General features: G+C 54.3%; 1 protein-coding gene across 1 annotated transcript; it reads right to left on the bottom strand.

Moving 5' to 3' along the window:
- Positions 1-319: 319 nt before the first annotated feature.
- LOC142911180 (uncharacterized) lies at positions 320-13188 on the bottom strand. Its single transcript, XM_076060282.1, has 5 exons — positions 11953-13188; positions 9927-10054; positions 4879-5099; positions 2728-3261; positions 320-394 (listed from the first exon to the last, which is right to left on the bottom strand). Exons 1-5 carry the CDS (start codon positions 12906-12908, stop codon positions 320-322), a joined length of 1914 nt encoding a protein of 637 aa, XP_075916397.1. The 5' UTR covers positions 12909-13188.
- Positions 13189-14689: the final 1501 nt, after the last annotated feature.

Genomic DNA, 14689 nt, shown 5'->3' with positions numbered 1-14689 from the left:
TGAGGCACTAGTCTGAGGAGCTAGTCTGAGGCATTAGTCTGAGGCGCTAGTCTGAGGCGCTAGTCTGAGGCGCTAGTCTGAGGCGCTAGTCTGAGGTGCTAGTCTGAGGCGCTAGTCTGAGGTGCTAGTCTGAGGCGCTAGTCTGAGGCGCTAGTCTGAGGCGCCAGTCTGAGGCGCTAGTCTGAGGCGCTAGTCTGAGGCGCTAGTCTGAGGTGCTAGTCTGAGGCGCTAGTCTGAGGTACTAGTCTGAGGCGCTAGTCTGAGGCGCTAGTCTGAGGCGCTAGTCTGAGGCGCTAGTCTGAGGCGCTAGTCTGAGGCGCTAGTCTGAGGCGGTGCCCTCGTGAGGACCGCTCCTGCGGCTGCGCTTGCTGGGAATCTCCTCCTGGCTGCAGCCCTGGAAAGGGAGGGGGTGGGGTGTTACCCACACACAGAGACCCATAGACTCACCACATAGAGACCCATAGACTCACCACACATAGAGACCCATAGACTCACCACACACAGAGACCCATAGACTCACCACACACAGAGACCCATAGACTCACCACACACAGAGACCCATAGACTCACCACACACAGAGACCCATAGACTCACCACACACAGAGACCCATAGACTCACCACACACAGAGACCCATAGACTCACCACACACAGAGGCCCATAGACTCACCACACAGAGAGACCCATAGACTCACCACATAGAGACCCATAGACTCACCACACACAGAGACCCATAGACTCACAACACACAGAGACCCATAGACTCACCACACACAGAGACCCATAGACTCACCACACACAGAGACCCACAGACTCACCACACAGAGACCCATAGACTCACCACACACAGAGACCCATAGACTCACCACACACAGAAACCCATAGACTCATCACACACAGAGACCCATAGACTCACCACACACAGAGACCCATAGACTCACCACACACAGAGACCCATAGACTCACCACACACAGAGACCCATAGACTCACCACACACAGAGACCCATAGACTCACCACACACAGAGACTCATAGACTCACCACACACAGAGACCCATAGACTCACCACACACAGAGATCCATAGACTCACCACACACAGAGACTCATAGACTCACCACACACAGAGACCTATAGACTCACCACACACAGAGACCCATAGACTCACCACACACAGAGACTCATAGACTCACCACACACAGAGACCCATAGACTCACCACACACAGAGACCCATAGACTCACCACACACAGAGACCCATAGACTCACCACACACAGAGACCCATAGACTCACCACACACAGAGACCCATAGACTCACCACACACAGAGACCCATAGACTCACCACACACAGAGACCCATAGACTCACCACACAGAGACCCATAGACTCACCACACACAGAGACTCATAGACTCACCACACACAGAGACCCATAGACTCACCACACACAGAGACCCATAGACTCACCACACACAGAGACTCATAGACTCACCACACACAGAGACCCATAGACTCACCACACACAGAGACCCATAGACTCACCACACACAGAGACTCATAGACTCACGACACACAGAGACCTATAGACTCACCACACACAGAGACCCATAGACTCACCACACACAGAGACTCATAGACTCACCACACACAGAGACCCATAGACTCACCACACACAGAGACCCATAGACTCACCACACACAGAGACCCATAGACTCACCACACACAGAGACCCATAGACTCACCACACACAGAGACCCATAGACTCACCACACACAGAGACCCATAGACTCACCACACACAGAGACCCATAGACTCACCACACAGAGACCCATAGACTCACCACACACAGAGACCCATAGACTCACCACACAGAGTCACAGCATTACCGTCCGACACCAATGAGGTAGGGGATCGTTTCGCCGGACAGACAAACGCACACTTACACACAAACACCCATACACAGAAACACACGTACACACACACGTACACATCCACACACACACGTACACACACACGTACACACAAACACACGTACACACAAACACACACACATACACACAAACACACATACACACAAACACACATACACACACAAACACATATACACACACACGTACACACACAAACACATACACACAAACACACACAAACACGCACACATACACACAAAGATCCCCCATATAGCCTGTAACAGACTGTAGGGGCAAGTGCTGTTAGCGAGCACCTATGAAGGCCGGAACGGTACACGAGGGGGTGGGTGGCCAGCACCACGCCCGACCGCCTTTGTCTCCCTAGTGGCGATGTTTACACACCGCACCAGGTACTCATTTGAGGCTGAGTCGACCTAGGGGAGGCCCGGGACCGGTTCAGATAATCGTCACTGGTGTTGGCCGTGAGCGGGAATCGAACCCGGGTCGCCAGGTTCATAGCGCAGCGCGCTAACCGCTACACTATCGCTCCCCACACATACACACAAACACACATACACACACACACGTACACACATACACACAAACACACGTACACACACGCACACACACACGCATACACACGCACACGTACACACACACAAACACGCACACATACACACGCAGACAAATACACATACACACAAACACACGTACACACGCACACAAATACACATACACACAAACACACGTACACACGCACACACATACACATACACACACACGTACACACACACACCACGCATCGTGACGGTGCCCTCACCAGGTCAGCCAGCAGTGGAGTGAACTTCCCACTGCTGCTGTTGCCGCTGCTGCTGCTGCTGTTGTTGCTGCTGCTGTTGCTGTTGTTGTTGCTGCTGCTGCTGTTGTTGCTGGGTAGCTCCTCGGTGCCCGGCTCTCGTAGAACCTCGGTTCCACTCCTGGCCAGGGCTGACGCAGGGACGGCGCCACCACCACCACCAGCGACCATTCCTCCTCCTCCGCCGGCAACGAGCACGGCGCCGGCGGCGCCGTCGGCACCGAGCCGGGGCGCCGGCGACGCCGCCGACGGGCACAGCCGCGCCACCACGGCGCTCACGTTGTCGGCCTTGGTGCCGAGCCGGTGCCAGCGGGACAGCGCCTCCGCCACCAGCGCCTGCGCCGGCGTCAGGTCTACACCGCTGCTGCTGCTGCTCGAACCACCGGCACAACAACCGGCACCACCAGCAGCACAACCACCGGCACAACCACCGGCAGCACCACCAGCACAACCACCGGCACCACCAGCAGCACAACCACCGGCACCACCGCCGCTGGCCTGCAGGATGAGACATGTAAGTGCATGTAGACGTGTGTATGTGTGTATGTACATAGTATGTGTGTATGTAGACGTGTGTGTGTGTGTAGACGTGTGTGTATGTAGACGTGTGTGTGTATGTATGTATATAGTGTGTGTGTATGTAGACGTGTGTGTGTATGTGGACGTGTGTGTGTGTGTATGTAGACGTGTGTGTGTGTATGTAGACGTGTGTGTGTGTATGTAGACGTGTGTGTGTGTGTATATAGTGTGTGTGTGTATGTAGACGTGTGTAAGTGTATAGTGTGTGTGTGTATGTAGACGTGTGTGTGTGTATGTAGACGTGTGTGTGTGTAGACGTGTGTGTGTATGTAGACGTGTGTGTGTATGTAGACGTGTGTGTGTGTGTATGTAGACGTGTGTGTGTATGTAGACGTGTGTGTATGTAGACGTGTGTGTGCGTAGACGTGTGTGTGTAGACGTGTGTGTGTATGTAGACGTGTGTGTGTGTATGTAGACGTGTGTGTGTGTGTATGTAGACGTGTGTGTATGTAGACGTGTGTGTGTGTAGACGTGTGTGTGTATGTAGACGTGTGTGTGTGTGTATGTAGACGAGGGGGCTAAGCGGGCGTGGCACGGGCTAGAGAAGAGATGGAGTGATGTGGTACAGGAGGACGTGGAGCTGAGTGGACTTGCCGATGACTGGTACCAGCGGTGTCAAGATCGGCCTCTGTGGAGGAGGCTCGTGAAGGATGCTACTGGGCAGTTGGAGGCAGTCGCCCTCCAACAACAACGGAGGGTGGAGGAGCGACGCTCACAACAGCGAGCGGAGCGCCGGGTGGCTAAAGCACAGGAGGTTGGCACAGTAGGGGGCACAGGTGGTGCATCAGCCAGTCATCTCAGTCAGTCGACCCGTGGCACCTGGGTCTGCCCCGTGACCTCCTGCCAGCGGGCGTTCAACACTTCACGTGGCCTCAGGGTGCACATAGCCTGGCACAAGCGTCGTGGTGACGTCACCGCCACTTAGTGGCGAATGGCGGTTGTTGTTGTTGTTGTGTGTGTATATAGTGTGTGTATGTGTATGTATAGTGTGTGTGTGTATGTAGACGTGTGTGTGTGTGTAGACGTGTGTGTGTGTATGTAGATGTGTGTGTGTGTATAGTGTGTGTGTGTATGTAGATGTATGTGTGTGTATGTAGACGTGTGTGTGTGTGTGTAGACGTGTGTGTGTGTGTATGTAGATGTGTGTGTGTATGTAGACGTGTGTGTGTATGTAGACGTGTGTGTGTGTGTATGTAGACGTGTGTATGTAGACGTGTGTGTATATGTAGACGTGTGTGTGTGTGTATGTAGACGTGTGTGTGTGTATGTAGACGTGTGTGTGTATGTAGACGTGTGTGTGTGTGTATGTAGACGTGTGTGTGTATGTAGACGTGTGTGTGTGTATGTAGACATGTGTGTGTGTATGTAGACGTGTGTGAGTGTATGTAGACGTGTGTGTGTGTATAGTGTGTGTGTAAACGTGTGTGTGTGTATGTAGACGTGTGTGTATGTAGACGTGTGTGTGTGTATGTAGACGTGTGTGTGTATGTATGTAGACGTGTGTGTGTGTATGTAGACGTTTGTGTGTATGTAGACGTGTGTGTGTGTATGTAGACGTGCCCGTGCTCGCTGCTGCTGCTGTGCGTCCGCACGATGACAGAGCGCCACGGCCTCTGTGGGCGTGAGGACATCCCAGACTCCGTCGGTGGCCAGCACCAGGTAGCGGTGGTGCCCTGGGTCCAGCCTGTAGGCGCTGACGTCCGGCTCGGGGGAGACCACAAACTGGGCGCTCGCAAAGTCGTAGCTCCAGAGGTCCCCTGTGGGATATCGCCAACACACACACACACGTACACACACACGTACACACACACGTACACACACACACGTACACACACACACGTACCACACACACACACGTACACACACACACGTACACACACACACCCACACGTACACACACACGTACACACGTACACACACACACACGTACACACTCACACACGTACACACTCACACACGTACACACTCACACACACGTACACACACACACGTACACACACACACGTACACACACACACGTACACACACACACACGTACACACTCACACACGTACACACACGTACACACACACGTACACACGTACACACACACACGTACACACTCACACACGTACACACTCACACACACGTACACACACACACGTACACACGTACACACACACGCACACACGTACACACGTACGCACACACGTACACACACACGTACACACACACACGTACACACACACACACGTACACACACGTACACACACACTTACACACGTACACACACACACACGTACACACACGTACACACACACACACACGTACACACACACGGACACGTACACACACGGACACACGTACACACACACGTACACACGCACACACGTACACACACACGCACACACGTACACACACGTACACACACACGTACACACACACACGTACACACACACACGTACACACACGTACACACACTCGTAAACACACACGTAAACACACCTACGCGTACAAACACATATACATGAACACACGTTTCACAACAACCGCCATTCGCCACTAGGTGGCGATGACATAACCAGGGCGCCTGTGCCAGGCTACGTGCACTTTTAACGCCAGATGAAGTGTCGAATGCCCGCTGGCAGGAGGTCGCCAGGAGGTGCCACGGGTGTGTATAGGTGTGTGTGTAGGTGTGTGTGTAGGTGTGTGTAGGTGTGTGTAGGTGTGTGTGTGTGTAGGTGTGTGTGCCGGACGGGCAACTCTGTCGTGGACAGTGCTGTGGGGGGAGGTCCAATTTTGATTGGCTCCTCCCCTCATGGCATATGTGTCCACCACAGGGGCTAAACGGGGGCTCTGGATGGATGCGAGGGGCTGGTAACCCCTCCACTTCAATTAATTACCACTAAACCACGAATTAAGAATATATAACTAATAAGCTTGTGCCGGAGGCCCGGGGAGGCCAGGCGTCTATGACGTCTCCTGGCCAAACCCCAATTGGCGGAGCCAGGAGATTGAATATCTACCCTCGGGGCTCCTCCAGAAACAACGAAAAACCACTACGGGTGGCCACGTGGAATGTTCGAACACTCACTGCGGAGGAGAGGCTGCCACTCCTCTGTCGGGAGCTGGACCGGTACCGCCTGGATCTATGTGGCATTCAGGAGGTCTGGTGGACCGGCTCTGGCTCCTGCCACTATGAGGGGTGGACAGTCCTCTACTCGGGGCAGCAGACTGCCAAACAACAGGGTGTGGCTCTTCTTTTGAACAAAAGAATAAAGGGGCGTGGGAACATGGCGGTGAGGTGTGGGAAGCTGTAAATCCCAGGCTACTTTGGGCTCTCCTTCCCATCAACTGGAGGCGAGGAATGGTGGTCGTGGTTACTTATGCCCCCACCGAAGATGAACATCCGTGGTGGGATGCAGGCAAAGCCGATGAGTCAGATGCCTTCTATGACCTCCTGTTACAGGTGCTGGCTAAAGTGGCCCCTCGGGATAGAGTCATCATGTTGGGTGACTTCAATGCCCGAGTTGGTCATGATACTGGCACCTGGTCTGGAGTGATTGGAGGGCATGGGCCAGATCAGCTCAATAACAACGGTAGAAGGCTGCTAGATTTTTGTGCAGCCCATGGGCTAGTAATTACCAACACGCTGTTCCGGCATCGGCGCATCCACACAACATCATGGATGCATGCCGGGTCCAAGCAAGAACATCTGCTGGACTACATAGTGACGGACCAGCGGATGCGAGCCCATGTCCTTGACACCAGGACCTACCGTGGAGCTGATCTGCCTTCTGACCATCTGACTAGTCATCTGTAAGATGTGCCTGTTATTCTTCAACTCCGGTGGTGGGTGTACACCCAGGACCCCATTCCAACCTAAAGTGGCCTGGTCTCAGTTATCTGATGAAAGTTGCAAGCGAGAATTTCATCATCGCTTGCGGCTGGGATTGGCATCGTCCCCGACTCCTCCTGATGTCGAGGGTAAATGGGCGAGGTTTAGGACTGTGACTCATGCAGCTGCAATGGCTGCTTTGGGTACGCGGTCCAGACCTCCCCAGAGACCCTGGCTGACAGAGGAGGTGTTCAGGATGGTTGAGAAAAAACGACAGGCCCACTGTCATCGGTTACAGAATCCCACGTCAGAGAATGAGGAGGCTTACTGCAGCCTTCGCTCGGAGGTTCGGAGAGCCATGAGGTGCTGCAAGGATGGGTGGTGGTCGCGGGTTGCTGAGGAGATGGAGTCTGCCTCAGTGGCCCGTGATCACAAATCTCTATTTAACTCCATCAAAAAAGTAATCTGCAGCGCCACACCTATTACCATCATTAGGGGAAAAAACGGTGACCCAATCTTCGACCCCCAGGAACAGGTTTGCAGATTTGCTGAGCATTTCTGTGAGGTCCTGGGGGAGGGAAAATCCCTCAGCCGGGAAAACATCGTGGCACAAAGTGAGGATGACCCTGCTGAGGCTGCGGTGCCTCAAATATTGGAAGAAGTCACCCCCTGTGAGTGGCTGGCTGAGGTGCCATCTGTTGAGGAAGTACTGAAGGCGATCCGGAGTCTGAGACCAGGAAAGGCAGCGGGCAGAGATGATCTCCCAAGCGAAATGCTGAGGGAGGGCGGCGTTTGTGCACAGACTGCCCTATATGACATCATAACAACAGTCTGGACCACTGGACGGGTTCCGCAGGATTGGAAGGATGCCCTGGTGGTCCCCCTTTTTAAGAAGTGGGACCGCACAGACTGTAACAACTACAGGGGCATCTCACTCCTCAGTGTGCCGGGAAAGGTCCTGGCAAGGATTATTCAACATCGCCTTGCCAGGCACGCTGAGGAGAGGCTTGCGGAGCCCCAATGCGGTTTCAGGAAAGGGCGGTCCTGCAAAGATGCCATATTTTCTGTCCGTCTGCTACAGCAGAAGTGTAGGGAATTCCAACAAGACCTACATATCTGCTTTCTTGACCTGGTCAAGGCCTATGATACCATCAGTAGACCTGGGCTCTGGGTTGTTCTTCGTGCTTTTGGAGTACCTGACCCTCTGCTCACGATCATTAAGGACCTTCATGATGGTGAGCGGGCCCAGGTAAAACTACGTGGCCGGGAGTCAGAGCCATTCCCTGTACACCTTGGGATGCGACAGGGATGTCCTCTGGCTCCCACATTATTTGACATCTATTTTGACCATGTAGTTCATGAAGCCTTCAATAGCTGTACCGGGGGAATCTCCATATGGTACATATATAATGGTAGGCTGATCGATGCCCGGGTGCGGTCAAGGGATGGCTCCCTATTGCTCAATCACGTCATGTATGCTGATGATTTGGTAATAGCTGCTCATTCAGAGGAGGAGTTGGAGACGCTGCTGCTGAGACTGGAGCGTGCCACTAAGAGGTGGAGCGTTACCATCAGCCCCACCAAAACTAAGCACCTGCCTGGGTATTTTGTACCATCGGACACTCCACCCCCACAACTCCCAATCGGTGATGGGGCAGTTGTGGAGAGAGTGGAGAGTTTCCCAAATCTGGGCAGTGTGCTTATGACCGGCTCCAGTTTAACAGCAGAGGTCTCACTCCGAATCAGTCGAGCGGCAATATCTTTTCATCGGTTGCGTAACGCTGTGTGGAAGCTACCTAGTCTGTCGCTCCGCACTAAGCGTCAAGTCTTCTCGGCCACGGTCATTCCCTCCCTTCTCTACGCTTGCGAAACGTGGACCCCCCTAATGGAACATCTTCGCCGGTGTGAAACATTTAGGCTGGCCTGCCTACGATCCATCCTGGGTTTAACCAGGCTGGATTGTGTGAGGAGCTCACAAATCCTTGAAAGATCTGGGCAAGGCACCATCGGTGAGCTCCTCCGGCGGGCAAGGCTGCGATGGCTGGGTCATGTAGCCCGCATGCCCAGCCACCGCATGCCGAAACAGCTTTTGTTCGGCCGGATTGAGGGGGCTAAACGAGCACGGCACGGGCTAGAGAAGAGATGGAGTGATGTGGTACAGGAGGACGTGGAGCTGAGTGGACTTGCCGATGACTGGTACCAGCGGTGTCAAGATCGGCCTCTGTGGAGGAGGCTCGTGAAGGATGCTACTGGGCAGTTGGAGGTAGTCGCCCTCCAACAACAACGGAGGGCGGAGGAGCGACGCTCAGAACAACGAGCGGAGCGCCGGGTGGCTAAAGCACAGCAGGTTGGCACAGTAGGGGGCACAGGTGGTGCATCAGCCAGTCATCTCAGTCAGTCGACCCGTGGCACCTGGGTCTGCCCCGTGACCTCCTGCCAGCGGGCGTTCGACACTTCACGTGGCCTCAGGGTGCACATAGCCTGGCACAAGCGTCGTGGTGACGTCACCGCCACTTAGTGGCGAATGGCGGTTGTTGTTGTTGTTGTGTAGGTGTGTGTGTAGGTGTGTGTGTATGTAGGTGTGTGTGTGTGTGTAGGTGTGTGTGTGTGTAGGTGTGTGTGTAGGTGTGTGTGTGTAGGTGTGTGTAGGTGTGTGTGTGTAGGTGTGTAGGTGTGTGTGTGTGTAGGTGTGTGTGTAGGTGTGTGTGTGTAGGTGTGTATAGGTGTGTGTGTAGGTGTGTGTGTAGGTGTGTGTGTGTGTGTGTACCGAGGGAGCGTGACACGGCCAGGAAGGGGATGTCCTCCGTGGCTGAGCTTTGCTGCCCAGGGCCGCAGTGAGCCACAAGGGGCCTCCTCCAGGCCACACGGCAAGGCCCCCCTGGCTTTCTCATCACCCTGGTGGGCAGACACACAAAGACAAAGATCCCCCGTGTAGCCTTAACAGACTGTACGGGCAAGTGCTGTTAGCGAGCACACACAAAGACAAAGATCCCCCGTGTAGCCTGTAACAGACTGTAGGGGCAAGTGCTGTTAGCGAGCACACACAAAGACAAAGATCCCCGTGTAGCCTGTAACAGACTGTAGGGGCAAGTGCTGTTAGCGAGCAGCACCTACGAAGGCCGGAACGGTACACGAGGGGGTGGGTGCCCAGCACCACGCCCGGCCGCCTTTGTCTCCCTAGTGGCGATGTTTACACACCGCACCAGGTATTCATTTGAGGCTTAGTCGACCTAGGGGAGGCCCTGGACCGGTTCAGATAATCGTGACTGGTGTTGGCTGTGAACGGGAATCGAACCCGGGTCATCAGGTTCGTAGCACAGCGCGCTAACCACTACACTACTCCTCCCCATACACCCATACACACACACATACACACACACATACACACACAACCGCCATTCGCCACTAAGTGGCGGTGACGTCACCACGACGCTTGTGCCAGGCTATGTGCACCCTGAGGCCACGTGAAGTGTCGAACGCCCGCTGGCAGGAGGTCACGGGGCAGACCCAGGTGCCACGGGTCGACTGACTGAGATGACTGGCTGATGCACCACCTGTGCCCCCTACTGTGCCAACCTGCTGTGCTTTAGCCACCCGGCGCTCCGCTCGTTGTTGTGAGCGTCGCTCCTCTGCCCTCCGTTGTTGTTGGTGGGCGACTGCCTCCAACTGCCCAGTAGCGTCCTTCACGAGCCTCCTGCACAGAGGCCGATCTTGACACCGCTGGTACCAGTCATCGGCAAGTCCACTCAGCTCCACGTCCTCCTGTACCACATCACTCCATCTCTTCTCTAGCCCGTGCCGCGCCCGCTTAGCCCCCTCAATCTGGCCGAACAAAAGCTGTTTCGGCATGCGGTGGCTGGGCATGCGGGCTACATGACCCAGCCATCGCAGCCTTGCCCGCCGGAGGAGCTCACCGATGGGACCTTGCCCAGATTTTTCAAGGATTTGTGAGCTCCTCACACAATCCAGTCTGGTTAAACCTAGGATGGATCGTAGGCATGTTTCTAACCGGCGAAGATGTTCCATTAGGGGGGTCCATGTTTCGCAAGCGTATAGAAGGGAGGGAATGACCGTGGCCGAGAAGACCTGAAGCTTAGTGCGGAGCGACAGACCAGGTAGCTTCCACACAGCGTTACGCAACCGATGAAAAGATATTGCCGCTCGACTGATTCGGAGTGAGACCTCTGCTGTTAAACTGGAGCCGGTCATAAGCACACTGCCCAGGTATGGGAAACTCTCCACACTCTCCACAACTGCCCCATCACCGATTGGGAGTTGTGGGGGTGGAGTGTCCGATGGTACAAAATACCCAGGCAGGTGCTTAGTTTTGGTGGGGCTGATGGTAAGGCCCCACCTCTTAGTGGCACGCTCCAGTCTCAGCAGCAGCGTCTCCAACTCCTCCTCTGAATGAGCAGCTATTACCAAATCAGCAGACATAACGTGGTTGAGCAATAGGGAGCCATCCCTTGACCGCACCCGGGCATCGATCAGCCTCCCATTATATCTGTACCATATGGAGATTCCCCCGGTACAGCTATTGAAGGCTTCACGAACTGCGTGGTCAAAATAGATGTCAAATAATGTGGGAGCCAGAGGACATCCCTGTCGCATCCCAAGGTGTACAAGGAATGGCTCTGACTCCCGGCCACGTAGTTTTACCTGGGCCCGCTCACCATCATGAAGGTCCTTAATGATCGTGAGCAGAGGGTCAGGTACTCCAAAAGCACGAAGAACGACCCAGAGCCCAGGCCTACTGATGGTATCATAGGCACACATACACACGAATGTCTTACCGCCCGCCCAGCCTCTCGATGCGTTCCCTCTCCACTGGATCCTCCGGCTTGTGGTCGCGCGTCAACGCCACGGCAAGTAGCGGCACCACCTCGTCCTCCACCTCGTCCACCTCCTCATCCACCACCTCGTCCACCTCCTCCACCACCTCGTCCACCTCCACCACCTTGTCCACCTCCTTGTCCACCACCACCTCCTTGTCCACCTCCTCTTCCATCTCGTCCACCACCTCGTCCACCTCCTCCTCCACCTCGTCCACCACCTCCTCCTTGTCCACCTCCTGCCGGGGCGGTGGTGGTGGTGGTTGTGACAGTGGTGGCCGTGGTGGTGGCGGTGGTTGTGACAGTGGTGGTGGTGGTTGTGACAGTGGTGGTGGTGGCGGTGGTGGTTGTGACAGTGGTGGTGGTGGTGGTTGTGACAGTGGTGGTGGTGGTGGCCGTGGTGGTGGTGGTTGTGACAGTGGTGGTGGTGGTTGTGACAGTGGTGGTTGTGACAGTGGTGGTGGCCGTGGTGGTGGTGGTGGTTGTGACAGTGGTGGTGGTGGTTGTGACAGTGGTGGTGGTGGTGGTTGTGACAGTGGTGGTGGTGGCGGTGGTGGTTGTGGTGGTTGTGACAGTGGTGGTTGTGGTTGTAGTTGTGGTGGTTGTGACAGTGGCGGTGGTTGTGACAGTGGCGGTGGTGGTTGTGACAGTGGTGGCCGTGGTGGTGGTTGTGACAGTGGTGGTGGTTGTGACAGTGGTGGTGGTGGTTGTGACAGTGGTGGCGGTGGTGGTGGTTGTGGTGGTTGTGACAGTGGTGGTTGTGGTTGTGGTTGTAGTTGTGGTGGTTGTGACAGTGGCGGTGGTTGCGGTGTTGCCACGGCTTGGCCGATGGCCGCTATGAAGTCCGCCACGACTTGGCCATGCGTAGGTGGGGTTCCGTCCCAGGCTAGGTGGGCCGTCACAGAAGGGGGGCCCATGTCCGAAGGGGGGTCCGCTGAATAAATGGGGCGCAAGGAAGAAGGGGGGCCCGCTGAATAAATGGGTCGCAGTGAGGAAGGGGGGGCCAATGAATAGACGGGGTGCGTTGAAGGGGGGGGGTCCGTCGGCGGGGGTGCCCCCCCCCCGGGGATGCCGCTGGGCGATGACGGCTCGCGAGTCTCCCACGTGGGCGACGTAGAGCTCGTCACCGCCCCTGATGAGGCAGCAGCAAGCCGTGGTGCCTGCCGTGCTGGGATGGCCCTGCGGTGTGCGCGGCCAGTTAACTGTAGGGGGGGGGGGTTAGACAGAGGTGTGGGTGAGTGACTGAGTGGGTGGGTAGGTGGGTGATTGAGTGACTGTGTGAGTGGGTGGGTGAGTAATTGAGTGGGTGGGTGAGTGACTGAGTGGGTGAGTGACTGTGTGAGTGGGTGGGTGGGTGAGTGACTGAGTAGGTGGGTGAGTGACTGAGTGGGTTAGTGACTGAGTGGGTGGGTGGGTGAGTGATTGAGTGGGTGGGTGGGTGGGTGAGTGATTGAGTGGGTGGGTGAGTGACTGAGTGGGTTAGTGACTGTGTGGGTGGGTGGGTGAGTGAGTGACTGAGTGGGTGAGTGACTGTGTGAGTGAGTGGGTGGGTGAGTGATTGAGTGGGTGGGTGAATTAGTGGGTGAGTGACTGTGTGAGTGGGTGGGTGGGTGAGTGACTGAGTGGGTGAGTGACTGTGTGGGTGGGTGGGTGAGTGACTGAGTGGGTGAGTGACTGTGTGGGTGGGTGAGTGACTGAGTGGGTGAGTGACTGTGTGAGTGGGTGGGTGGGTGGGTGAGTGATTGAGTGGGTGGGTGAGTGACTGTGTGGGTGGATTAGTGACTGAGTGGGTGAGTGACTGTGTGGGTGGGTGAGTGACTGTGTGAGTGGGTGGGTGAGTGACTGTGTGGGTGGGTTAGTGACTGAGTGGGTGAGTGACTGTGTGAGTGGGTGGGTGGGTGAGTGATTGAGTGGGTGGGTGGTGTGCCAAAAAAACCTTTGGAAGGTAAGATGGACAATTGTTGCTCGGAATTTTATGTTATTAAATTTGTTATAACAAAAATTAAATTGTAAAAGTTTTTTGGTATTTTGAAACGTTTTACAATTTTCAATGTTATTGAACAAAAATATATCAAATATGAAAAATGTTGCGAGAATCTCTTACACATTAGCCATGGGTGAAATAAATTTATTGTGCAACATTCACTGCCATTAATGCAGTGCTACAGTGAAATGCAGCGAAGTGTTTGATGACATTATTTCTGTCAATATTCCCTGCCATTACATTGAGACAAAATAAAATTAGACTCTGATCAATTTATTGGTAACTCTACCACTTCTCTTTGCTCTTCGTTATTTCCTAAGTAACTTCAGACAGCATCAGCCACACTCACGTTTCTTCACTCTCCGCTATCAAGCAGCATCCATCGGAGAAGATCAAATTCATTATGAGACCTCCTTTGCCAGTAACAAGATATAGTAATAGGTTTTACCCTTTTAACTGGCAGAAAAACTGACACCTTTATTCAAGGCATCATGTTTGCAATAACCACAACACAAGCAGTCAAAATGCAAACAAAAGAGACAACTCTGATAATAATATTGGGACTGTCCTTGAATTTGATTGGTCCACACCCGAGACGGCTTTTCTTAGAGCCTTCCCTGATCCACAAATTAAACCAATTTCAATGTTTATTTTGCCTCTATCAGCTACATTTGGCCCCAATCACACAATAAAACGTTGCGCCTTTTGGCGTAA

This window comes from Petromyzon marinus, unplaced genomic scaffold (assembly GCF_048934315.1).
Source record: "Petromyzon marinus isolate PM22_M1 ecotype Great Lakes invasive population unplaced genomic scaffold, UKy_Petmar_22M1.pri1.0 PM_G_Scaffold_17, whole genome shotgun sequence".
NCBI classification, from domain to species: Eukaryota; Metazoa; Chordata; class Hyperoartia; order Petromyzontiformes; family Petromyzontidae; genus Petromyzon; species Petromyzon marinus.
Note: the sequence above shows the minus strand (reverse complement) of the source record. Positions and strands in the feature narration are given on the sequence as shown.